Source organism: Geotrypetes seraphini, chromosome 17, assembly GCF_902459505.1.
Source record: "Geotrypetes seraphini chromosome 17, aGeoSer1.1, whole genome shotgun sequence".
NCBI lineage: Eukaryota > Metazoa > Chordata > Amphibia > Gymnophiona > Dermophiidae > Geotrypetes > Geotrypetes seraphini.
This window is the reverse complement of record NC_047100.1, coordinates 30,525,513-30,551,125: the sequence shown is the minus strand read 5'-3', so window position 1 is coordinate 30,551,125 and position 25,613 is coordinate 30,525,513. Positions and strand designations below refer to the sequence as shown.

Sequence of the window (25,613 nt, the reverse complement as noted above, 5' to 3'; positions counted from 1 at the left end):
CTCCTGCCCATGTTCTCTCAGCACTGAAAATGGTTGCTGAAAATGTTTTTTTTTTTGGGGGGGGAAGGGAAGGAAGGGAACGCGGCTGGTTTGGGGGTGGGCTGAGGCAGCAGTGTGTGAAGTTTGCTGGTTTGGGGGAGCTGGTTGGCAGCAGAGGCGGAGGAAGAAGAGAACTGGAAGACTCTAATATAAACAGACCCTCTCATTTTTGGGCCAATTAGGTTTTAGAAAAGCCTTGGAAAAAAGTGAGAACTTAAAGGCAACCTTGAACTTAGGTAAAAGGATTACAGGTTGGGAGGGAGTGTTCCAAAGTTTAGAACCAGCTTAGCTAATGGCAGAGGAAGATCAGAGGTGGGAGCAGAGTTCTGGGACAGGGCTGATAAATAACATGCCTTGAAAACGAGAATTAGGATTTGATGAGGTCTGCATTTTGGGATCTGCTGGATACTTGTGATAAGGGCTATTTAGTCACTGTTGCAATGCTTTTTTATGTGCTTGTAACATCTTATCACCTAAAACAAACTTCCCTACATAGACAGCATTCCCATAAGACTTGTACAACACCTACAAGGCACCCCCACACACCCTTGGACCAGCCTTGTCTATGCAAGTATTGATGCCCCTGTAGTCCAGCATCTCCCTTCCTCCTTTCTGTTCCCCTACCTCCCATTCAGCATCTTCCCTTTCTCTGCTCTTGCTACCGCTGTCTTATCTTGATCGGGACTCGAGTCACAATCGGATTTGGTGCAGCCATCCCCCAACACAGGAGCTTTCTCTCAGAGGGAGGGCCTGTGTTTAAGTTGATTTGCAGCTTCAGCCATGGAATTTCAGTCCAGGAAGAGAGCAGTGAAAGGTGAAGATGATTCCCTCCTGCCATCCCTAGATAATTTCAGGAAGGGAGTAACTTCCGCCCGCTTCATTATCTATCAGTAGCTGCAACTAAAATTTAAATCTGGCCCTGCTTTTGGTTTCTTTGATGCCCGTCTTCCTGTATGTGAGGGTATATGTGTAAGAACATGGAGTGGGAAGGTTTGTGCTCTTCCTCCCCCACCTCATCCAGTTTTCCTATTGATAGCCTGCAAAAGGTACTGAAGCATTCTTGCTCGGAGATATTCATTATTGCTTTTGAAGCTCAACATGTTCCACTGTGCAGGTAGGAAGTAAAGTCTGACTCTTTCCCAAACAGATATCCCAAGAGCAGATTCTGATGTCTCACAGTCCTCTGCGGATGTTTAAACAATACCATAACAAACGAGTTTTGGTATCTGGACAAGGCCCACTTCTTGATATTGCCAAACAGTATCCTTTACAGTGTGTCATATTCACGTATGAGAGCAAATTTCTTTTAAAAACATCTGAATAAATTTGTTCTATTTGAAAAAAGGCAACATAGAACTTATGCAGGTTATCTGTGTAGTTAACAGCAGCATTTGGCTTTACTGAAATCCCCCACGTGTGTTTTTTTAAAATGTCTGTTCTTATTAGAGGCCAAGTCAGATGGGTTCAGATTCTGGACCATTTGCTAAGGATGATCTATGTTACTCCAGGATCTCCTTATGGGACAACTGACTTAGGCTTTGCTGTACCTAGAACTTGGAAAGGTTGTCAAGGCCGACAATCACAGGGTTTTTTTTGTGCTAGGCTGATAAGGGTAACTTTTGAAAAAAACTGTTTTACATGCAGAAAAGGGATAAAATTATGTAGCCACTTATGGGTGAAAAACAGATGCCCCGGGAGCATAATTTTGAACAAGGTGGAATTGCAATGCACATGCATGTTTTATAAATGGATAAGAGCATGTTTTGTGTAATAGATTTATTTTCTCATAGTAGGGCCTATGAATTGATCTCAACTTGAGAATTGTTTTATAAATAGGCCTTCTGTTTTTGAGTGTTTATAAACTGTAACAATAGGAGTTGATTTTCCAGCTGTTGTGTGTGTGTGTGTGTGTGGGGGGGGTTAAGGGACAAAAAAAAAAAATCAGTGTTTTAATGCTACAGATACCTATTTCCAGTGGAGTCAAATGTATGTACAGTACATTTGTGTTACCTTAGAAGAGGCGCAAAAGTTAAGAGGAAAATAGACAAGCCAGAGGAAAGGTAAGAGAGAGCTAGAGAAAGTGGTGTCTTCTGAGGTTTATCCAGTAAACTTCAATGTTCAATTTGTTTTGCATTGTGGGTATGTTTTATCGTTCTTAAAATGAGAAGCCACCATTATAAAGTATATAATACAGATACTTGCACCTTATTTGAAGCAGACATACATTTATTTTTATGTGGCCATTTGAGCCTCTTTTATAAAGTTGCCCTTTATTTAAAAATTGGCATATTTTTGGACTTCTTGCAGAGAGGTGTCCTTTTATAAAATGTCTCAGTGACACAATAGGCTTCAAGAGTTCGTTGTGATGATTCTTTTCTGGGGGAAAAGTGGAGAAAATGATTCCTAGCTTTGTAAGATCAGCAGCTTCTCAATAAGATGAATCCTGGCTTTTCTGGATAGGACTCAAGTCATTGCCTAGTCTTTCTTTCTTATTTCTGTAGTTGTCCCTTTTCCTGGATCTGTTATTGAGGTGTTTACTCTTTTTTTTATTTCAAAGATAACTTTTTTTTTTTTTAAAATGCATAGTTGTGCCAAATACCCTTACAGTTTTCAGTCGCCGAAGTGTTTGTGTTTTGAGTACTACCGTATTTTCACGCATATAACGCGCGCGTTATACGCGTTTTTACCTACCGCGCATACCCCTCGCGCGTTATATGCGTGAGCGCGGTATACAAAAGTTTTAAAACATAGTTCCCACCCCGCCCGACGCCCGATTCACCCCCCCCAGCAGGACCGCTCGCACCCCCACCCCGAACGACCGCTCGCACGCGCTCCCACCCGCACCCGCATCCACGATCGGAGCAAGAGGGAGCCCAAGCCCTCTTGCCCGGCCGACTCCCCGACGTCCGATACATCCCCCCCCGGCAGGACCACTCGCACCCCCACCCCGAACGACCGCTCGCACGCGCTCGCACCCGCATCCACGATCGGAGCAAGAGGGAGCCCAAGCCCTCTTGCCCGGCCGACTCCCCGACGTCCGATACATCCCCCCCCCCCCCCCGGCAGGACCACTCGCACCCCCACCCCGAACGACCGCTCGCACGCGCTCCCACCCGCACCCGCATCCACGATCGGAGCAAGAGGGAGCCCAAGCCCTCTTGCCCGGCCGACTCCCCGACGTCCGATACATCCCCCCCCCCCCCCCGGCAGGACCACTCGCACCCCCACCCCGAAGGACCGCCGACTTCCCGACAATATCGGGCCAGAAGGGAGCCCAAACCCTCCTGGCCACGGCGACCCCCTAACCCCACCCCGCACTACATTACGGGCAGGAGGGATCCCAGGCCCTCCTGCCCTCGACGCAAACCCCCCCCCCCCCCAACGACCGCCCCCCCCCCAAGAACCTCCGACCGCCCCCCAGCCGACCCGCGATCCCCCTGGCGACCCCCACGACCCCCCCACCCCCCTTCCCCGTACCTTTGGTAGTTGGCCGGACAGACGGGAGCCAAACCCGCCTGTCCGGCAGGCAGCCAACGAAGGAATGAGGCCGGATTGGCCCATCCATCCTAAATCTCCGCCTACTGGTGGGGCCTAAGGCGCGTGGGCCAATCAGAATAGGCCCTGGAGCCTTAGGTCCCACCTGGGGGCGCGGCCTGAGGCACATGGGCCCAACCCGACCATGTGCCTCAGGCCGCGCCCCCAGGTGGGACCTAAGGCTCTAGGGCCTATTCTGATTGGCCCACGCGCCTTAGGCCCCACCAGTAGGCGGAGCTTTAGGATGGATGGGCCAATCCGGCCTCATTCCTTTGTTGGCTGCCTGCCGGACAGGCGGGTTTGGCTCCCGTCTGTCCGGCCAACTACCAAAGGTACGGGGAAGGGGGGTGGGGGGGGCGTGGGGGGCGCCAGGGGGGTCGCGGGTCGGCTGGGGGAGCGGTCGGAGGTTCTTGGGGGGGGCGGTCGTTGGGGGGGAGGGGGGTTTGCGTCGAGGGCAGGAGGGCCTGGGATCCCTCCTGCCCGTAATGTAGTGCGGGGGGGGGTTAGGGGGTGGCCGTGGCCAGGAGGGTTTGGGCTCCCTTCTGGCCCAACTACCAAAGGTACGGGGAAGGGGGGTGGGGGGTCGTGGGGGTCGCCAGGGGGGTCGCGGGTCGGCTGGGGGAGCGGTCGGAGGTTCTTGGGGGGGGCGGTCGTTGGGGGGGGAGGGGGGTTTGCGTCGAGGGCAGGAGGGCCGGGGATCCCTCCTGCCCGTAATGTAGTGCGGGGTGGGGTTAGGGGGTCGCCGTGGCCAGGAGGGTTTGGGCTCCCTTCTGGCCCAACTACCAAAGGTACGGGGAAGGGGGGTGGGGGGGTCGTGGGGGTCGCCAGGGGGGGTCGCGGGTCGGCTGGGGGGGCGGTCGGAGGTTCTTGGGGGGGCAGTCGTTGGGGGGAGGGGGGTTTGCGTCGAGGGCAGGAGGGCCTGGGATCCCTCCTGCCCGTAATGTAGTGCGGGGTGGGGTTAGGGGGTCGCCGTGGCCAGGAGGATTTGGGCTCCCTCCTGGCCCGATATTGTTGGGGAGTCGGCGGTCCTTCGGGGGGAGGGATGTATCGGACGTCGGGGGGGGGGCATCAGGCTTTCAGGATGGGGACAGACCTTCAAGGGGGGACAGTGCACGGAAGTCAGGGGGGTGAACGGAGAGTCGGAAAGTCAGGGCGGGCGAAAGGAGCGTCGGGCAGCATGCGCGGTATACCCGTGAGCGCGGTATACCAAAGTTTTTGTACATATCATCGTGATTTCTGCGCGCTATACCCGTGTGCGCGTTTTATACGGGTGCGCGTTATTTGCGTGAAAATACGGTAAATAGCTCGAACTGTGCTTGAAAAGAACAGATCTGATGATGGACTGACAACACCATGGGGAAAATGTAAATTTCTACCATGCTTGATTAACTTAAAGCAGAAGCAGTTGTTGTAAAGAAGAAAAGTCTGCCATAATTAAAATAGAACTAGAATTCTTGCTTTTCTTTTCATTCTGGAGGCAGTGTTGGAAGTGAAGTGTTACCAAAGCTACTTTTCTGGACTGTGACCACGTTCATCAAGAAACAAGGTTACATTGTAGTACAACTGTACTGATCTGTAGCAAAACTACAGTTTAGCATCATACTAAGGCAGATAAAATGCCAGTAAGAAATGAACTGTTGAGAACATTTTCAACAAACTGGGAAGGGACCTCCCTGGGACCGCCCATAAAAATTTTGGGGGCATTTCCTTATTGGCTTTTGGCTCAGCACTCCTGAGCAACTAGCAGGGAGGAAATACTCCGCAGATTAGCACTTGTTGCTCTTCAATGGAGGCTTTCGACAAAGTATTCAAAGGCAAGGAGGTAACACTCCAAAGAAAGATCAGACTTGTCCACACACGCCTTTTCTTGGTGGTCAGTTACGGATGCGAAAGCTGGACACTATGGAAATGAGACAGAAAGAAAGAAGATTGACTCATTTGAGCTTTGGTGCTAGAGAAGGATTTTAGGCATGCTATGGACTGCCAGAAGAATTAACAGATCGATTCTGGAAGAGATCAAACCGGCCCAAATGAAGTTACAACTGTCTTATTTTGGTCACACCATCAGAAGAGAGAGATCATTGGAGAAGGACATCATGGTTGGGAAGATCGAAGGAACGAGGCGAAGAGGGTGACCTACAATCGGATGACTGGCCACGTTGAAAACAACCATGGAGATGGCGCTGGAGGACCTTTCCAGACTAGCGCAAAACCGATTTCTTTTTAGATCCGCAATTCATCAAGTCGCTAGGACTCGGACACAAGTCGATGATACCTAACAACTCCTCCTTTCTAACCAATTGTCTGTGACAAGGTCTGATGTGTGTATGTTGTCTCTGGGTTGGAGCCATGAGAATCTGTAGTGCCACATGGTCTAGTACTCTTCAGAGTATTCCTGTCTTGTCAGGTTGCTTAGGTACATCCATTCCGCAGCTTGTTTCTTTCCCTGTCACAGTTCCCTTATGATTTTTCCTCTTCTGTATGTGCCTGTCAATTGAGCAAGTCATGCACTTTGTTTCATTCCTGTGTGTCATGCCTGTTGTCCTATGCTTTATCTTCCACTATTGTGGTCTGTTGCCTTTCCTGGCAGAGAACCCTCCCCAATGTACTGCAGAAAGAGTCAGAAAGATAGACAAGTACATGAATCAAAACGTTTTGTAGAGACAGAACATAAATAAGCCAGTGCTAAAAAGGGACACAGAAATTAGACTTTAGGATAAAGAAGACCTGGCAATAAAACCAAAATATAAGGGTGGACTGACAGTGGTTTGGCCTCTCCCCACACCCAACAGGTAGAATTTTGGTATACAGTGGTACCTCGGTTTACGAGTGCACCGGTTTGCGAGTGTTTTGCAAGACGAGCAAAACATTTGCAAAATCGGTGCCTCGGAAACCGAGCATGGCTCGATTTACGAGCACCCCCCGACAATCCGGCACCCCCCCTGCCTCGAGCCGGCACCCCCCCCCGACACGATCCGACCCCCCCCCCGACACGATTGGGCGGCACCCCCCCGCCGCTTCTTACCGTCATCTGGGCTCTTGAAGATCGGCCTACTCGTCTGCTGGGCCTTGAGCATCTGAGCATGCTCAAGGCCTGCGAGTTCACGTTCTGAACGTGAACTCGCAGAGGCCTTGAGCATGCTCAGGTGCTCAAGGCCCAGCAGACGAGTAGGCCGATCTTCAAGAGCCCAGATGAGAGTAAGAAGCGGCGGGGGAGTGCCCAATAGTGTCGGGGGGGCCCAATAGTGTCGGGGGGGGGTCAGATCATGGCGGGGGGGGGGTGCCGGTTCGAGGCAGGGGGGGTGCCGGATCGCAGGGGGGGCCTTTGAGGGGAGCAGTGCCGGTTCTCGGGGGAGGGGGGAACGCATCAAAGCGAGTTTCCATTATTTCCTATGGGGAAACTTGCTTTGATAAACGAGCATTTTGGATTACGAGCATGCTCCTGGAACGGATTATGCTCGTAATCCAAGGTACCACTGTATATTCATGCCAGGCATATTGTGAAGTAATTCAAAAACCTACAAATGTCGCTTGGGGGCCTATAGAGCAAATCTACAGTACCATATTAGCACTAACTTTCATGAGTGAGCACTAGAATATCAGTAAATCTATTGGAAAACCTAACTAAGCTTGATTTTAATAGAGATCAATCCTAGACTCTCACCAAGTATAGAGTAAAAACAAATATGTAGAGAAAAATTAACCTAAAACCCAGATTCTACATACAATGCAGCACCAGAGAAATGGTGACGCTTGGCCCTCTGCACTGAAAATAGCCATTTTTATAAATGTAAAATAGTTTATAGTTAGAGTGGTGTAGAAAGTTGAGCAAGCAGAGTAGTGTTTAATCTAAAAATGAGATAACGGAAAGGAACTAAAAAAAACAGGACAATAATCATTCATAGAGGTAAGCAGGGGAAGAAAGGATGGATACGATGCTGCCCTGGGCCTTAAGGCACAGCTTGAATGTTAACTTCCTACATTTCCATGTCGACTAGTTCTGCTTCCTTAACTAGCTCTTAACTAGCCTGGGTTTTTTACACCCTGTCACTATCGATGCACTGCAGGAGCAGTTCCCTTTATTGGATATGGTGGACCATAGCAGAAGACCAACAATTCTGGTAAGTGTATTACTTGTTTCATTGACTTCCATTGCTTTATATGCATAATGTAACTAAAATAGAGAATCAGCCTGAGTGTGTAGTGAATGTAGAATGGAGTCGGTATTGGTTCATGTGTTAGTGTCCAGGACTGTCATTAATCCCTTTTGGGTGCTTTGGTGTACTGTGCCTTTTGCTTTCAGACACAATTTGGCAATGCATCTAGTTTGGCTATTTAAAAAACAAACAAAACTTGTCAAGTTCAACCCTCTGAAAAAAAATGAGTGTTTTACCATATTTATGCTTTTAGAGTTGTCTTTTTTGTTTGTTTGTTTGTTTGTTTTCTGGATAAAATGCATTCACAAATTGGACCAAGACCCGATACATTGCCAACTCCTTCGTTGGGGCAAGCAAGGTACCAGCTCTTGAAAACTGGCTATGCAGGCAGCCCCTGGGTTAAGAACAAGTCAGAACTTGGGATTGACCTCTGCTCCCAGCTGACAAAAGAGCCAGCTGCCCCTACCAGTGTTCTCTCTAAGGTGGCCCTGCATCATTCCTGAATCTGCTATAGGAGAAGTGTGGGAGTCTGCCACTGGAAATACTGCTCAGTGAAATGAAATAGAAGCCGTGAGCGCTTTAAGTACAAGTCGTACTTAAAGGCATCTGTAACTCCAGGACTGCCGGTATTGAGATGATCCTCTGTACAGCATTGTAGTAATATGCCATGCACTCTGAAGATTTTGTACAGACCTAGACTAGAGTGTGTACTGTTCTAAAAATTAAATGTAAAAAAGGAAATATTTAGCAAATAACAGCAAACTGCCATTTATTCCCCTTTTTAATATAAGAATATTCTGTGGCTTCATCTCATCTTTAGGGGGGAAAACACATGATGGGGTGAGGGCAGCTCTTTGATATCCACTGTAATTTATATTATAATACTTCAGTAATATAGCTGCCTCGTTTTCTCGCGCGTTGAATATTTTTGTATGTGTTCCCAGACAAGATGCCTTTTGAAGGGTAGATAACTACCAACTCTCTCATTGCAGCCCTCCCCAGCTGTGGATTTTCCCAAGATTGAGGGTTAGTGATGTTTGTGCATCTCTTTTGTCTTGCAAGTATTTGCTGTGATTGCATGAACACTTTCTGCTGTTTTAAAAGAAGACTAGTACAGTATACCTTACTGCTTAAAGTAGTTTGGATCTTATAAACTTATAGATGATAAGATTACTAAATAATCTGAGTAACATTCGGTTCAGCTAACCAATTTGTCAGATTGAAAAATAGTATTTCCCTGCAAGTTAAATTGTAGTTATAAATGAGTGTTTTTCGATTAGTGAATATGAGAAACTCTGTGTACTAGTCCTACCTTTGCTGGAGCTAGGTAAGGAATGATACAGAGCAGTAATAGTTGCCCTAAAAAAATGTGCAGCTCCAGGTAGTTTTCTCTGAAAGTGAGAGAGAATCGAGTTTAGCATTAATATACTGAAGGGCATCTCCACTGCCCTAACTGAATTGGGTTGGCTGACTATGAAATGCTGTTTAAGATATTTTGAAAATGTAAGTAATGATGCTTAGAAGTTTTAAGGTCTCTGACTTGCACAGTTTAGGCATTTTTCCTTTTTAATCTATAAATATTCTGCTTTCTTTTTTAGCTATTGTCCTGTTTGGGGAACCAGTTAGGTGGGAAACAAACCTGCAGCTCATTGTTGATGTGCTGCTGACAAGTGGCTATCCTGGAAGTGCACATCAACAGATCAGTTATCCACACATACCCTTGTTGGCGTGTAACATGGATCTTATGTGGATGGCTGAAGCTCACTCCCCCAGGTGGGTAATTCAGGCTAAGCTAAAGTTGATCATTTCAGCACATAAACTATATATGATACACAATGTTCTAGGATCCATTCCTCATCAGCAACTTTGACTGTAATATTTGTGTTAGGTGAAATGCAATCACTTTTGTAACTGTTATCTAGGAGTAGGAGTTTCATGATTTTAATGAATCTACTTGTTGCAGTGTCAAGAAAAGAAAAAGATCCCGCACGTTATTTTTGCTGTTCCAGTATAATTTTGAAACAAAACAATTTTTCAGTTCCCCCATATGAGTCATTCCATGACAAAGAAACATAATGACCAAATGGCTCATCCAGTCTGCCTATTCGCAGCATCCACAATCTCTTCCTCTCCCTAAGAGATCACACGTTCCTGTCCCATGCTTTCTTGAATTAAGACACAGTTTTAGTCTCCACCACCTCTTAAGTATTTCCTTAAATTACTCGAGCACATCACCTCTTTAATTCATCCTATTGCCTCTCATTCCGAACCTTCCTTTCAAATGAAAGATTTCTCATGTGTGTGTATGCCATGTAGGTACTTAAACCTTTCTATCATATCTCCCCTCTTCTGCCTTTCCTCCAAAGTCTGTTCCCATATGACCATTTTTAGCAGCTTTCCTTTAGACCGACTCCATCCTCTTTATATCTTTTTGAAGGTGTGGCCTCCAGAATTGTACATAATATTCACAGTATTCTAAATGAGGTATCACCAGAGTCTTATACAGGGATGTCAGTACCTCCTTTTTCCTACTGTCCATACTGCTCCCTATGCACCTCATCCTTCTAGCTTTTGCCGTCGCCTTTTTTTAAAAATTTAATTAAGTTAATTTTAATACAATATGTTTTTACACATATGAACAAGCAAATCAGGTAACTCAAAATTCCAAAGTCAATATAGGAAAAAAAAATCTCATACATATTGTGAAACAGTCCACATTATGAGAGGTAAAGAGAAAATAAATCAACAATAGAAATAATATAAAAGGAAATATACATGATAATACAATCCCGGAAGTACATAAAAAGGGGCATGTGTAACATGTTCCAGCTCCGTTGAAGTGTCTCGTGTGTGGGGAAGGAACCCTGACCCAAATAAAGTTCCTTTCCAAACTGCGGTGGGCTCCTCCCCTACCTAGAAGGAAATCAGGCTTGTCATAGTGGTAGTAAAGCCCAGTTATTACAGTTTTATCGTTTATTAAAATTTGATAAAATGCTTCTCCTGGCATACAAAGCGTTGCCTTTCTTAAGGTTAAACCATACCATGTTATGGTCACTGGTGGCTAGCGTCTCTCCCACCGAGACCTCCGAGACGCTTTCCCCGTTCGTAAGTACCAGGTCCAGGATGGCCTGGGCCCTAGTGGGCTCTAGTACCATTTGTTTGAGCTGTACTCCCTTCATGGACGTTAATATCCTCCTGCTATCACAAGTTGTCGCTGATAGTGTGTTCCAGTCTACATCAGGCATGTTGAAGTCTCCTAATAGAACAGCCTCCCCCCCCGTATGGTGATATTCTCAATGTCTTCAATTAATTCTGCGTCCTTGTCCTCCGATTGTCTTGGAGGTCTGTATACCACACCAAGGTACAGGCATTTTTTTCCGCCTCTGGCCAGGTTTACCCAGATGGATTCCCCAGTATACTTGACATCCGTGATCCTGGTTGTCTTAATGTTCTCTTTGATGTAAAGTGCTACCCCACCTCCTAACTTGTCCTCTCTGTCTTGTCGAATCAGGTTGTACCCCGGTATAGTTATATCCCACCCATGAGAGTCTGTGAACCATGTTTCGGATATTGCTACTACGTCTAGGTCTGCATTAACTATTTCTGTTTCTAGTTCTATAAATTTATTCCCTAGGCTGTGTGCGTTAACATACATAGCTCTCCACTCTTTCTGTTTACTAACCTCCTGTAGTGAGCCCCCCATTTGAGTCAAAGTGTCTCCTAGCGATTCTTTTGCAATAAGGGTACTTACCTCAGACTTAGAAGCATAGTGTTGGTTCGCCATATCGGGATTGTTACTTACTGCTCTGGTGTAAAAGTGGGTACCCACCCCCGACTTACCTAGTTTAAAGCCCTTCGAAGTAGGCGGGCTAGTCTGTGTCCGAAGACATTCTTACCTCTGTTGGTCAGGTGGAGTTCGTCTGGTCCCTGTAGTGTCTCTCCGTGATTCAGGAATCCGAAGTTCATCTCCTGGCACCATCGTTGTAGCCACTCATTCGTCTTCAGGATGCGTTGGTCCCTGTCCCTTCCTCTGCCCCTAACAGGAAGAATGGAAGAGAATACTACCTGTGCTCCTATCTGCTTCAGCCTCTTTCCCAGAGCTCCAAAGTCTCTAGCTATGTCCTCCAGGGTGTTCTTGGCAGTGTCATTCGTTCCGACGTGGATGAGCAGCATGAAGAAATGGTCCTGGGGCCTGAGAAGTCTATCGAGACAGGTGGTCACATCTCTTATTCTGGCAGACAGCCGACCTCCCTCGACTGCATATCCGGTCTGCATATTGGTCCTTCGGTGCCCCTCAACATGGAGTCCCCAATGGCTATTACTCTACGCTTCTTTTGGGGGTGTCGATCCATCGTCCCCGGAGATGGAGATATGCATTGATCCTGGTCCATCTCCACGTCGGTAGTCTTTCCTGCAAGACCTGGAATCTGTTCTTCAGGCTCAGCTGTGGAGTCGATGTGGAGCTGCCCTGGTGAGAGAAAGAGTGAGAAGGTGAGGATATTGTAAATGGGGGGGGGGGGGAGAGGGTCTCCTACGTTTACCTGTGGAGGAGGTCACTAACTGCCAGGAGTCAGTGTCTCCATCCATCTCCTGAACTGCAACAGTTGGTTTCTTTGTCGGCGGCCCTGAAGTCATCATGGGAGATCCGTCACGGGCCCATTCTGTGATTTGGGATAGTTCCTGCACTATGCCATCGATGTAGGCCTCATCCTCTCTAATGCCTCTCAGACGTTTCACCTCCTCCCTGAGGCTTCTTAGTTCCTGCATGATGTCTTCATCCCTCTGACCAACCTCCTCCATCTGTGTAGAGGCCGTAATGTACTGCTGTGGGATGGCCTCGATCTGCACAGAGACGTCCATTCCCGGGGCTGTGTTCTCCTCCGTCTGCGCGTAGGCCGAGTTCATCTCCTGGATCACCTCAGTGCAGGGGATGCCAATCTTGCTTGTAGGCTTCACACTCCTTGTCCGCCCTGCCATAACAAAAAGGGAGAGAGTGAATGAGAGAGAGTAAATGAGAGAGAATAAATGTGAGAGTATGAGAGATAGTAAAAGAGTATGTGAGGTTAGGGCCTCTGAGGGTAAATTTGAAGTAAAGTTGAAACTATGAGAGATAGTATGGGAGGATAGTATAAGAGTATGTGAGTTTAGGGCCTCTGAGGAGTAAAGTTGAAAAGTTAGGTGTTAGGTTTTAGAGAGATCTGAGCAGTAGGGTGTCTGGAATAAAGGGTTTGCCCTACAGTGTCCTGTTGCCCTGGTTTTGGCTCTTCTGAAGGCTCTTCGCAAAGGCGCTCTCGCTAAGGCGAGCGCCTTTGCCGCTCGGCTGCGCGCTGTTGGCTCACCTCCTTTAATGGAGGAGCCCGGACGCAAGCTGCTGACGCGGTGGGGGTAGGCGGAGCTTCTCTCGCTGCAACCCCGAAGGCTCTTTACAATCTCCGGCGCTCCTAGCGCCTCGTGCCGCCTCCCCTCCTTGCTCTGCACTCCTCCGATCTGCCTGCTTGCCCGATCAGTCCTGCGCCCGTTGGCTCGCCTCCTTTAATGGAGGAGCCCGGACGCAAGCTGCTGACGCGATGGGGATGGGCGGAGCTTCTCTCGCCGCGACCCCGAAGGCTCTCTTACAATCTTCGGCGCTCCTAGCGCTTCGTGCCGCCTCCCCTCCTTGCTCTGCACTTCTCCGATCTGCCTCCTCTGCTGCCTGCCCGATCTAGTATATTGTATGAGGAGTGGCTATGTAGGTATTGCTATTTAGTTAAATCGTCTTATGATTAGACATGGGAAAAGGTGGGTGTTGGAGGGAATTAAGTGAGGATTTTTATGTGCTTTTGCTTTGTATCCAGGACAGTTTGTCTTCCTCCTAACCAGGAAGTAAAGTACAGTCTATGGCTGGGACATATTCTTAGTTGTGTGATGGGAGAAATGGGCAGACTGTGTCAGTTAATCTTTTCACACTCATTTATGTTGCTATGATTTTTAGTCTTCCCATGTACGAGTGCTGTAGATCTTTACAGATTGGCTTTTTTCTTATTTAGGTTTGGTCATGGAATTTTCATGGTGTGTCTCGAAAATATTTACAAAAAGATCACGGGCAAAGACCTGAAATATGAGGCTTTGATGGGCAAACCTAGTGAAGTAACCTATCACTATGCAGAGTACCTAATCCGAACCCAAGCCGCAGCAAGAGACTGGAAGAAGCCAATTCAGACGCTCTATGCTATTGGGTAAGGAGGCTGCAGAAGAAATCATGCATATTGCTGAATGCTTTGCATTTCCATATAAAGAATTCTGAACTCTTGACCTAAGCAGCGTAATGCGCTAGCCCTTAGGTGTTCAGGAATAATGACAATTGTACAAATATTTCCAATCAGATATTTTTTATTAGCATTAACAGAACTTGGCTTTCAAAAGGCATATTTGTACAAGGAGCTGTTACAAATGTGTAAAATATGGCATTTCTGGCAACGGACTCGACTCTATTCTAGTTTGTTCCTAACATGAGGACATCCTTTCACTAACATCTAACTGTTCAAAAATATTTGATTCCATATAAAGCTTGCTTCTATACATTCATTCACATGGGAGCATGTCTCACAAAAGAACTCCTAAAAGTTACACTAAAAGGTTATATTCTTATACTAGCTTACATGATTTATAAAAAAAATACAAAAACAAATATTGGAATATACTCACAGTAAAATAATCCATACACACAGTTTTCTTTCTGCTTTTAAATCCATTCTCTGTCAGTCAACCTGCATATTCGAATGGTCTAGCAGTGTGTGCTAAAAAGTCCATGTGAATGAATATATAGAAGCAAGCCTTAAATATTTGACCCCAAACTTCTTCTTTTCAGGATTAAACAGATCTCTGGCATTCTAGTGAAGAGTTTTGTTTCCCTATGCCTAAAGCAGGCCTGTCTTTTAACCATTATGCAGACTAGGTGGTTGCTTAGGATGCCAGCTTCAGAGGGGTGGCTGGCAAAACATACATTCAGAAGAACTTCTTATTTTGAGGCAATAAAGGCAGCAAATTGAGAACAATAGAGGGATTTCTCTAACTTGTGATTAATGTAAAGTAGAGTTGTATACATCAGACACCCACTTAAGACCCTGCAGCTTCCGGAATCTCCATAGTGAATCTATACTCCAGACACCCACAAAAAATTCTACAGTCTCCAGATTCCCTATGATAAACACATAATCCACAGACACCAGAATATCATGCAGCCCTCAGATATAGCAAATGCCCGCCTCAACCCAGGAGCATTTTATTTACATTTGTTGACCTCTCTGTAACTCTGTCTTCTGTTAGTACTGCTGCCTCCCTCGAACTGCTGCTGCAGCTGCACACATGCACCTCGACATCTTGGAACAGGACAGGACCAGCTCAGCTGGCTCACTCCCAGTCAGGTTCTGTACGGAATTGATACTAGTGCTGCCTCCCTCCAGGCTCCAACTTCTACTGTAACACAAGTGTCATGCACCTTGGAGAGGAGCCAACCTAACCTCTCCTCACCTGGCTCCCAGTCTAGAACTGGTATTGCTGCTTGCTACTTCCCTCCAATTGCTGCTGTCTTGCCTGCTAGTTTTCTCCTCTGTTCAATGAGTCCCGGTCCTGAAGGATTCCCAGAAGAAAAAGGATGGCTGGACAGCTTTAATTTATGAAATTATATGAGCTAAAAAGCTAGTTCAAGGGGGGTGAGGCCAGAGGTCGCGCTAGCCATTCGCCAGTCACCACACGCATGTGCCTGACAATTGGTGAGTTCAAACTTCCCAGGCCTGCCCTCTGATCAGTGAGACACCCAACAGAAGATGGTAGCAAAAGCAGACAGATTCGACATAGTTAGGAATTCAGGCCTGGTCGGGACTGCTGCACAAGATCATCAAGGTAAACTGGCCTGGCATTTTTCTTCTCCCTTCCCTCCTCCCCCTGTCCAGCAGTATCTCTCTTCCCTTTCCTTTCCCTCCTCCCCTCTCAGCAGCATTTCTCCTTCTCCCTCCCTCCAGGTCCAGTAGCAGCTGTCCCTTTTTTCCCCTTGCCCAGCAGCTTCCCAGACTCCTTTCCCTCCTCCCCTCCCAGCAGCATCTCTCCTTCTCCCTCTCCAGGTCCAGTAGCAGCTGTCCCTTTTTCCCCTTGCTCAGCAGCTTCCCAGACTCCTTTCCCTCCTCCCCGCCCAGCAGCATCTCTCCTTCTCCCTCTCCAGGTCCAGTAGCAGCTGTCCCTTTTTCCATCCCCATAGTCCTGGGAGATATCCCTGCGGTCCTGGGGGGTGAACCCTGTTCCTGTGCAGCTCTTTATTTGGGACACAACTAGCAAATTAGGTTTTCAGGATATCTACATTGAATATGCATATTCTGTAGCGCTCTCAAGACTGGTACAGTTCTTTACGGATGGGTTATATCAATCTATGACCAGCAGGTGGTGACTGAGGCCAAAACTTTTGGTGTTATTAGCTGAGGCTCCTCCTCCTAACCCAGTCTTTCTCAGTCTCCAGCAGGTGAGGTAGGTAGGAAAACTTAAGGCTCCCTTGTTAGAGCTGTTGGAATTTGTTTTAGGACTCCTGGTCCCCTTTTTGGTGCCAGACGGAGCTTGGCCAGGTCCTGTTTAGGGATCTGTCCGACCTCGGGGATGTTGAACATTACGGGTTTTGTGCTGGGTCCCCCCCCCCCCTTCCTCCACCTCCCCAGGTTGTTGTAGAGGTACCTCAGCTGGCAGCCTGGCCACCGATACTGGTCAAGCCTCTGGCTTTGAGAGCCAGTGGAGTCTGTTCTGAAAAGAAAAAAAAAAAAAATCCTGAGGCTATGCTGGTCTAAAGGGCTCTTTCCCTTTAAATTTACTGTATTTTAATGTATTTTTTCTATTAACTGGCACTTTTCTTCTAACAAGGGAAAAGTGTTCATTGTAATCCAGCCTCGAGGCACTCGCAACCGGCCTGTTTGAGTGAGGCAGGCCGCTACAAAGGGGAGTCCTCGTCAGCTTCGGGTGCCGGCGGCCAGGGATCCCCTTCACAAGTGCCTTGTGGGCCGGCAGCTGTCTGTGGGGAAGCCCGGGCTTTCCCAGCTGCCCACGGTCAGGCAGAAAGGATTCCCTTAACACCAAAGCGGCTGGGGACTCCCTTAACAGCTTATGCCAGCTTGCCTGCTTTAGCGGCTGGGGCGGTTTAGGCCTCTAGCTGCTGCAGGTCTACGGAGCTTTTTTTATTTTGTCAGTTCAGCTCCGTTTTGGGTGGGAAGCACCTTCATTTTTGTTTAGCTTCAGGTGAACTCGCCCCTGTTTTGGTGACACATGCAGCAGGTTTCTTGCTGGGTCCCCTGCTGTGGAACGTATTAAGTTCAGATTCCAAGGTATCACAGTATAAACAAAAGTTTTGGTCTCAGTTTTCACCTGCTAGTCATAGTGAGATATAACCCATCCGTAAAGAACTGTACTGGTCGTGAGAAGCTAACAGAAAGACAATTAGCAGGTAAGAACCTAATTTCTCCTTTTCACATACTGCCTTCTTAGTATGCAAATCTCTCATGTATCCTAAAAACCTGACTATCTGGATGTGCCACGAAGACTGGTTGGGAAGCGCTGCTTTTAAAGGATGCTGTTGGGGTGATATGATTGTTTACAAAATCTCAGTGGAGATCTAGAGGGCCTGAAAGCTAATGGGACAGGGGTAGTTTTCATCCTATTCGAATGGCTCATTGTGTCTAACTCTTCTGTAAGGAAACAAGGCATTGACTCTCTGTGTTGGTGGTGCCCTGACGAGTACATACAGGTTTAGTGAAGAGCACAGTATCCTGAGGACCTGGTATATATTTCTCTGCTCAGTAGCTCTGTCATGCATGACAGTGCAGATTTTTCTTAAATATGAAATACTGAATTGAAGATCACATTGATCCATCTCCCTTCCTTAGTGTTAGATATGATTCTTATACTTCCATTTATTTATTTATCCCAGGACAAGCAGGCATGATATTCTCACATGTGGGTGACGTCATCTACGGAGCCCCAGTGCGGACAGCTTTTCAAGCAAACTTGATTGAAGTTTCAAGTTTGCTACACTGCACCACGCATGTGCATGCCTTCTTGCCCACTAGAGGGCGCATCCTCACCTCGTGGTCCTCAGTTCAGTTTTTTCCGCGGAGCCAGAAGCCCTGTGGAAATTGAGCTCCTGTTTTTCTGCCTTCTGACACCGCGTCTGGGTTATTTAGCTCGGTCGCTGTGCTTTATTTGTTGTTTTTTTCTTCCTAGTCCGTCGTTTATCGTCAAAAAAAAAAAAGTTTTATTTCTTGCGTTCGGCTCCGGGGGCTCCCAGGAGCCTTTGCCGCGGGACGTCGTTCGTTCCCGGCCCCTTTTCTTTTTCATGTCCCGTCCCTTGACGGGCTTTAAGAAATGCACCCGGTGTGATCGGTTGCTGTCAATTACCGATTTTGATTTGCTTGGGTCCGGAGCACCCTACTGACTCCTGTGAGAGGTGCTCCACTTTTCAATCCAGAGCGCTCCGCCGACGCCGTGCCCGGATGGCGGAGCTCTTCTCTGCAGACCCCGCGGCGGGGAAGGCCTCGACGTCGGCTTCGGCCCCGGCCTCGACCTCGGCCTCGGGATCCTCGCCACAGCCGCGTCCCTCGACTTCATCGAAGCCTGCTGCTCCGACAAAGCCTACCTCGGGTAAGTCCCTGCTTCCCTCCTCAGCTCCAGGTTCGGCGAAGAAGCCATCCTCGGGCTCCTCGTCAGCGGGTGGGTCGGCCTCGGCCCAGCCCAGGGTTGGCAAATCTAGTGCCCCGAGGGAATACTCGAGACCGAGGTCGCCCTCCAGGGAGCACCCCCCGGCCTCGGACCTACCGGCCATGATGGGGATCCCGGCCTTCCAGGACTTCCTCCGAGCGTTGATTACCTCGGAGCTGTCAGGAGCCATCGAGCAGCTGCAGCAGGCTTCGGCCTCGACTGCGCCGGTCTCGACGGCCCAGACCTCGGCGGCCTCGGTCTCGGTGCCCTCGACTTCGGGTGCCGGTCCCGCCCCGACCTCGACCCTGACCTTGCCCTCGACTTCGACCTCGGAGGCCCAGCCTGAGAGGACCGTTAGGCCTAAGGACAAGGTGCATCGGGTCAGGAGGATATCCTCGTCCTCTTCCTTGAGATCTTCCCGGGGCTCCTCGCCCTCGGGCCGGCCTCGGGCGAGGCGTCATCCGAGGAAACCCAAACGTTCTCGGGGTTCTCCTCGGAGACTTGGTTGCTCTTCGCCGCTCGAGGGCGAGACCTTGCGTGTCTCGGAGCTCCGCCTCGACAACCCAAGCCTGTTTCGTTCCCCCGCGAGAGGGGGTTCGAGAGACTCTTCCCCGAGACGGAGGGGGCGTGCCTCGGTGCCTCGGACCCCCGGAGTCTCTCCCAAGGGCTCTTCGGGGCGCAGGCGTTCCCCGACCCCTTCGAGGTCGCTCGATGTGGCCTCCTGGGGATCGGGGTCTGGCAGGGAACCGCGGTATTTCCCGCGAGGCTTCCCCCTTCTGTTCGGAGGGGAGATCTCGAACCCCCTCACCGCCCGCCAGAACATCCTCCTTCTCCAGGTTCGTGCAGGATATGGCAAAAGCCTTGGGGCTCGACTTAATGGCGGGTTCTCAATATACTAAAGAGTTCCTTGAGGAGCAGGACCTTCCTATTCCCCCGAGGGAAACTCCCCGCCTTCCCCTGAATAAGGTTCTACATCAAACCTTCCTTAAGAACTTGGACTCCCCTCTTACAATCACTGCGGTGCCGTCGAAGATGGAGTCCAAATACCGAACCATTCCATCTAAGGGGTTCGATAAGCCTCAACTCTCACACCAGTCGTTGATTGTGGAGTCGGTGGCGGTCCCGCCCGGTAGGGAAGGGAGGACCCTGGACAAGTTTGGTTGTCGCCTCTATTCTAATTCCCTCATGGCCATCAGGGTCCTCAACTACGCATTTACGTTTTCTTCCTATTTGCGTAGCATGGTGAAGGACCTACCTCAGTATCGGGAGGTCATGCCTGCTTCCCATCGAGAGGGGTTTGCCACATTCATGTCCAACTTGTCTCAATTGCGGCTGTACCTGTTCCATGCTGTGTACGACGCGTTTGAGCTTGCTTCAAGGGTCTCGGTTTTTGCGGTGGCTATGCGCCGGCTGGCCTGGCTCCGTACTCTCAATATGGATCCTAACCTACAAGAACGCCTGGCCAATCTACCATGCGTGGGTTCAGAATTGTTTGATGAATCCTTGGAGGCGGCGACCAAACGTTTGTTGGAACAGGAGCGCTCTTTAGCCTCCTTGGTCCGTGCTAAACCTCGTGCCCCGCCGCAAAAATCTTTCCGGCCGCCCCCGAGGAGATACCCGCAGAAGTCTACTCCTGCATTTTCTAGGTCTCCGGCCCGGCGCCCTCCCCAACAGGGTAGAGGGGGACAGCCGAAACCTCCGGCGCAGGGAGCGTCCAAGCCGGCCCCGTCCTTTTGACGGGCTGTGCGGATGGGGGCGGGCCCCCTCTGCAATATCATGGGACCCCATCCCAATCGGGGGTCGTCTCAGGTCCTTTTCGGTGGCTTGGGCAGAGATAACATCCGACGCATGGGTGCTCCGGATCATCTCCGAGGGCTACTCGCTGAATTTCTCAGCCACGCCGCCGGACCATCCCCCCGGATTGTGTCCGGGCAACCGCAGCCAACTTCCCCTTCTGCTGGAGGCCAGGGCCTTGTTGAGCTTACGGGCGGTGGAACCAGTACCCCCAGAACAATGGGGAACGGGGTTTTACTCCCGTTACTTTTTGGTCCCAAAGAAGACGGGGGGACTTACGCCCCATTTTGGACCTCCGGAAGCTCAACAAGTTCCTGGTCCGGGAGAAGTTCCGGATGTTGTCACTTGCTGTTTTGTACCCCTTGTTGGAGGAGGGGGATTGGATGTGCTCCCTAGACTTGAAGGAAGCCTACACTCATGTCCCGGTGCATCCCGCTTTCCGCAGGTATTTACGGTTCAAAGTGGGAGATTGGCACCTTCAATATCGGGTCCTCCCTTTTGGTCTGGCTTCGTCCCCTCGAGTCTTCACGAAGTGTATGGTGGTGTTTGCGGCAGCCCTGAGATCGCAGAGGCTGCAGGTCTTTCCCTACCTGGACGATTGGCTCATCAAGGCCTCCACCAGGGAGGGGGTTATCTCAGCGACCCGACAGACTATCATCTTCCTTCAAAGTCTGGGGTTCGAGGTGAACTTCCCCAAGTCTCAGTTGAGCCCGACTCAATCCATTCAGTTCATCGGAGCCGTGCTGGACACGGTTCGCCTCCGTTCCTTCCTTCCTCCTCCTCGGTTGCAGGCACTGCTTCGATTGAGTCGCCAGGTTTCGCTGATGCCCGCAGTTTCGGCTCATCGCATGTTGGTGCTCCTGGGCCACATGGCGTCGACGGTCCATGTCACTCCGTTCGCCCGATTACACATGAGGCTTCCTCAGTGGACCTTGGCCTCCCAATGGCGTCAGGAGTGCGATCCACTCTCTTGCCCGATAAGAGTGACAACCTCTTTGAGACGCTCGCTCCGTTGGTGGACGAACTCTTCCAGTCTTTCAGGGGGTTTGCTCTTTCTCGTTCCGCCGCATCGCAAGGTCCTGACCACAGATTCCTCGGAGTACGCGTGGGGAGCTCATCTCGACGGTCTGCGGACCCAGGGTCTATGGTCGGCGGAGGACCGTCTGTCTCACATCAATGTGTTGGAGCTTCGTGCCATTTTTCTGGCAGCTCGAGCGTTCGCCCACCTGCTCCACGACCAGGTAGTCCTCGTACGCACGGACAACCAGGTGGCGATGTATTATGTAAACAAACAAGGGGGAACGGGTTCTTGGGCCCTGTGCCAGGAAGCCCTCCGCCTTTGGGAATGGGCGGTCTCCCAGAACATCTTCCTACGTGCGGTTTACATCCAAGGAGAAAAGAATTGTCTTGCGGACAAACTCAGTCGTCTTCTCCAGCCACACGAGTGGTCGCTAAACTTCCGAGACCTACGCGAGGTCTTAGACTGCTGGGGGACCCCTCAGGTGGATCTCTTTGCTTCCCCGGAGACTCGCAAACTGCCCCTCTATTGTTCCCGGATGTACGCCCAGGACCGTCTCGAGACAGATGCCTTCCTTCTCGACTGGGGAGGGAGATTCCTTTATGCGTTTCCTCCTTTCCCTCTGATCATGAGGACGTTAGTTCATCTCAAGTCATCCAGAGCCACTATGATTCTCATAGCACTGCGTTGGCCTCATCAGCACTGGTTTTCCCTGCTCCTTCAACTCAGTGCCAGGGAGCCTCTTCTTCTGCCAGTTTTTCCCTCTCTGCTGTCTCAGAGTCGGGGTTCGCTGTTGCATCCCAATCTTCAGTCTTTACATCTGACGGCTTGGTTCCTTTCCCCCTGACTTCGGCGGTCAGGGAGGTATTGGAAGCCTCGCGCAAGGCCTCGACTCGACTTTGTTATTCCCAGAAGTGGACCAGATTTTCATCCTGGTATGCCTCGCACCATCTGGACCCGAGTTTGGTTCCGGTGTCCTCGGTTCTGGAATATTTGCTGCATTTATCCAAGTCTGGGCTGAAGACAACTTCCATCCGAGTGCATCTTAGTGCTATTGCTGCTTTCCATCGGCATCTAGAGGGACGTTCTCTCTCTCTTCATCCTCTGGTGGTTCGTTTCATGAAGGGTTTAGTTCATGTTAATCCTCCGCTGAAAACTCCTCCTGTAGTTTGGGATCTGAATGTGGTCTTGGCTCAGCTGATGAAACCTCCCTTTGAGCCAATTGACAAGTCTCTTCCTAAGTTTCTCACTTGGAAAGTGATCTTTTTACTTGCGCTCACGTCTGCTCGTCGAATTGGTGAGCTTCAGGCTTTGGTTGCGGACCCGCCCTTTACTGTGTTCCCTCATGACAAGGTGGTTCTTCGCACCCATCCCAAATTTCTACCTAAGGTCGTGTCTGATTTCCACCTCAATCAATCTATTGTCCTTCCGGTGTTCTTCCCGAAGCCCCACTCTCATCCTAGTGAGGCGGCTCTTCACACGCTGGACTGTAAGAGGGCATTGGCTTTTTATCTCCAACGTACCAAGTCTTATCGGAAGGTTCCTCAATTATTTTTGTCCTTTGATCCTAATCGGCTGGGATTTCCTGTTTCCAAGCGCACCTTGTCCAATTGGCTAGCGGCTTGTATTTCTTTTTGCTACGCTCAGGCTGGTCTCACGCTCCATGGTCGAGTCACGGGGCATAAGGTCAGGGCTATGGCAGCTTCTGTTGCTTTCCTCCGGTCTACTCCTGTGGAGGACATATGTAAAGCTGCCACTTGGTCTTCGGTTCATACGTTCACCTCACACTACTGTCTGGACACTTTGTCCAGGAGCGACGGCCGGTTTGGCCAGTCGGTGTTATGTAACCTGTTTTCCTAAATTGCCATCCTCCCACCTGCCCTTTTTTGGTTGGCTTGGAGGTCACCCACATGTGAGAATATCATGCCTGCTTGTCCTGGGATAAAGCACAGTTACTTACCGTAACAGGTGTTATCCAGGGACAGCAGGCATATATTCTCACAACCCGCCCACCTCCCCGGGGATGGCTTCTTTGCTGGTTATGGAACTGAGGACCACGAGGTGGGGATGCGCCCTCTAGTGGGCAAGAAGGCATGCACATGCGTGGTGCAGTGTAGCAAACTTGAAACTTCAATCAAGTTTGCTTGAAAAGCTGTCCGCGCTGGGGCTCCGTAGATGACGTCACCCACATGTGAGAATATATGCCTGCTGTCCCTGGATAACACCTGTTACGGTAAGTAACTGTGCTTTTTGTTTTATAGCATTTTTATCTAATGTCTGTTTTCTGTCAGTGTGGTGGTGATTTTAGGGTACTTCACGACAAAGAAAGAGTTTCTGAGCAGGTCACCTTCAACAGATTCACTAGTTGAGAGCACCTCTTGGATCCGATGTGTCAGAAATTTAACTAGAACCTCTAAAGTGCGGATTTTTTGCTTCTTGACAAGTCTGATTAAATGTTCTAGCTGTCTGCCATCTTTAATCATTTTAAGTTTTAATTTCCTAGCCTCTCACTGCGATGGTTCATCAGAAATCAGGGATATAGGTTTTACCTCTTATTGTAGAGTTAACTTGCGTTCAGTATTTTTTGGAAGAAGAAAAAAATTCCTGTTTCACCTCTCGACCCAGTAGGAAATTTGTATTAATGAGTTGACTGTTTTGTTTTTGTTTAAATTTAAACAGTGATAACCTAATGACAGACATCTATGGCGCTAACTTTTATAATCAGTACCTCAAAGAGGAGAGTTCGAGGAAAGGTTCAAAGGCTCGCATGCAAGCTGCTGCTGGAACACGGGCCACTGCTGTCTCCCAAGAAGATGAACCACTCAACACTTGGGAAGGGGAGTTGTCGGCAGCAACTGCCACCAGCTGTAGATCTGTTCTCGTCTGCACTGGCATCTACAACCCTTGCTTAGAAGTGCCTTCCAACCCCAGTGAGTGTATCACTGAGACAGTATTTCATGGACACCGAGATTTCAAGTTTGATCCTGCTTTGATAGAACCAGGTCACATTGTGAAAGATGTTGATGCTGCAGTAGACCTGGTCTTCCAGATGGAAAACTTTTCACCTAAAGAGAGTAAAAGGACTTGAGAGGGTGTTGGTACTTCTTTTTGTTTTCCAAACTTACAGCTGACTTTCCAGAAATGGTTGACTTTTGAGCATATTTTATATTTCTGCAGACCTCATGTGGCATGGTTAAACACATAACAGCACTTTACTGCATTATTTCTAACTCTTGCATGATGCTGGGGTTTGATTCTGTAACCTTGGGAGCAAAGGGTGGATGCTCTGACCTTTGGGCTATGTAAGGGACCCCTTTAACCCTGTGTCGGCAGACACACTACATTATTATAGTCTCTTGGGTTTATTGGGGGTTTTTTTTAACATTGCGGAGGTGCAGCTGGGGTTTGATCCTACGACTTTGGGGGCAAGAGTTGGATGCTCTGAACTTGGGCTAGTCCTGGGACCCTTTTAACCCTGTGGTCAGAGCAAAGGCAACTGTAAGTGCCGCCCCAGCACATGGAACTGCAGAAACCTCCAATGTTCCCGAAAAATGGGAATGTGGCGGTATGCTTCCGTGAGATCCAGTGAAGCCACGAATTCCCCAGGTGCTACTGCTGCTTCTCTGAACTTTAAAAATACTAAATTGTAGTTCTATCCCCTCTCCCCTCTTTGTATTAGTTGGTCTGTATGTCCAATTGTCTACCCCATTATTTTAAATTGCGTGTAAAAACATATGTTTTACATGTTATTAATTTTTGATTTTTGTATCTTACTAAATACTAAATAAGCGATTCATCAAAGTCCAGTAAAAACTTGAAACTCAATCTTCTGAGCCTTTCTTTGGAACGATGAAGCATATCAAGTATCTCCCAGAGCCCAAGTCGTCCTCTGGGACGGGCTCTATTGCTGCCAGATCTAGCAGCCTGCAAAGAGTAGCCCGTACATGCCAGGCTCTCTCTGGCTGTCCTGTGGGCGAAGCCAGGAAGAAATCCAAAAGGGATAGGTAAAACTCCTATGTGAACCCTTCTCTGAGGACCTCTAGGACCTACCGATCTAAAGTCACTCTCTGCCACCCTGTCAGGAAAGGCTGCAAGTTGCCTCCCGACCGAGAGAGAGACGCCAGAGACCTGTTGTCAGAACTGCTTTCTATAGGGGGACAGGTGGATGTGTGTTCAAAGATTTTTGTCAGGCTGGACCTCCAAACCGAGGTCTGGAAGTGGCTCTGAATTTCTGGCCTGAAGCCGAGGGCCCAGCAAACTGGATTTCAAGCCTTCTGATTGCCTCACCTTCCCGGTCACCCCAGTCAGTGACCTCCAAAATAATTCAGGGTAGGTACGCAGTCCGGTTCCGATCCCAGGTGCGC

The 25,613-nt window shown here is 49.1% G+C and overlaps 1 protein-coding gene across 1 annotated transcript in view; it reads left to right on the top strand.

Annotated features, from left to right (window-relative positions):
* Positions 1 to 25,074, top strand: part of LOC117351381 (haloacid dehalogenase-like hydrolase domain-containing 5) — a 30,783-nt gene extending 5,709 nt beyond the window's left edge. The window contains exons 3-8 of the mRNA XM_033926607.1: positions 1,187 to 1,299; positions 7,601 to 7,694; positions 8,723 to 8,756; positions 9,329 to 9,503; positions 13,757 to 13,945; positions 23,929 to 25,074. Coding sequence (XP_033782498.1) covers positions 1,187 to 1,299; positions 7,601 to 7,694; positions 8,723 to 8,756; positions 9,329 to 9,503; positions 13,757 to 13,945; positions 23,929 to 24,337 — 1,014 coding nt within the window. The 3' untranslated portion in view covers positions 24,338 to 25,074. The remainder of the gene's footprint in view (positions 1 to 1,186; positions 1,300 to 7,600; positions 7,695 to 8,722; positions 8,757 to 9,328; positions 9,504 to 13,756; positions 13,946 to 23,928) is intronic.
* The last annotated feature ends 539 nt before the right edge of the window (positions 25,075 to 25,613 follow it).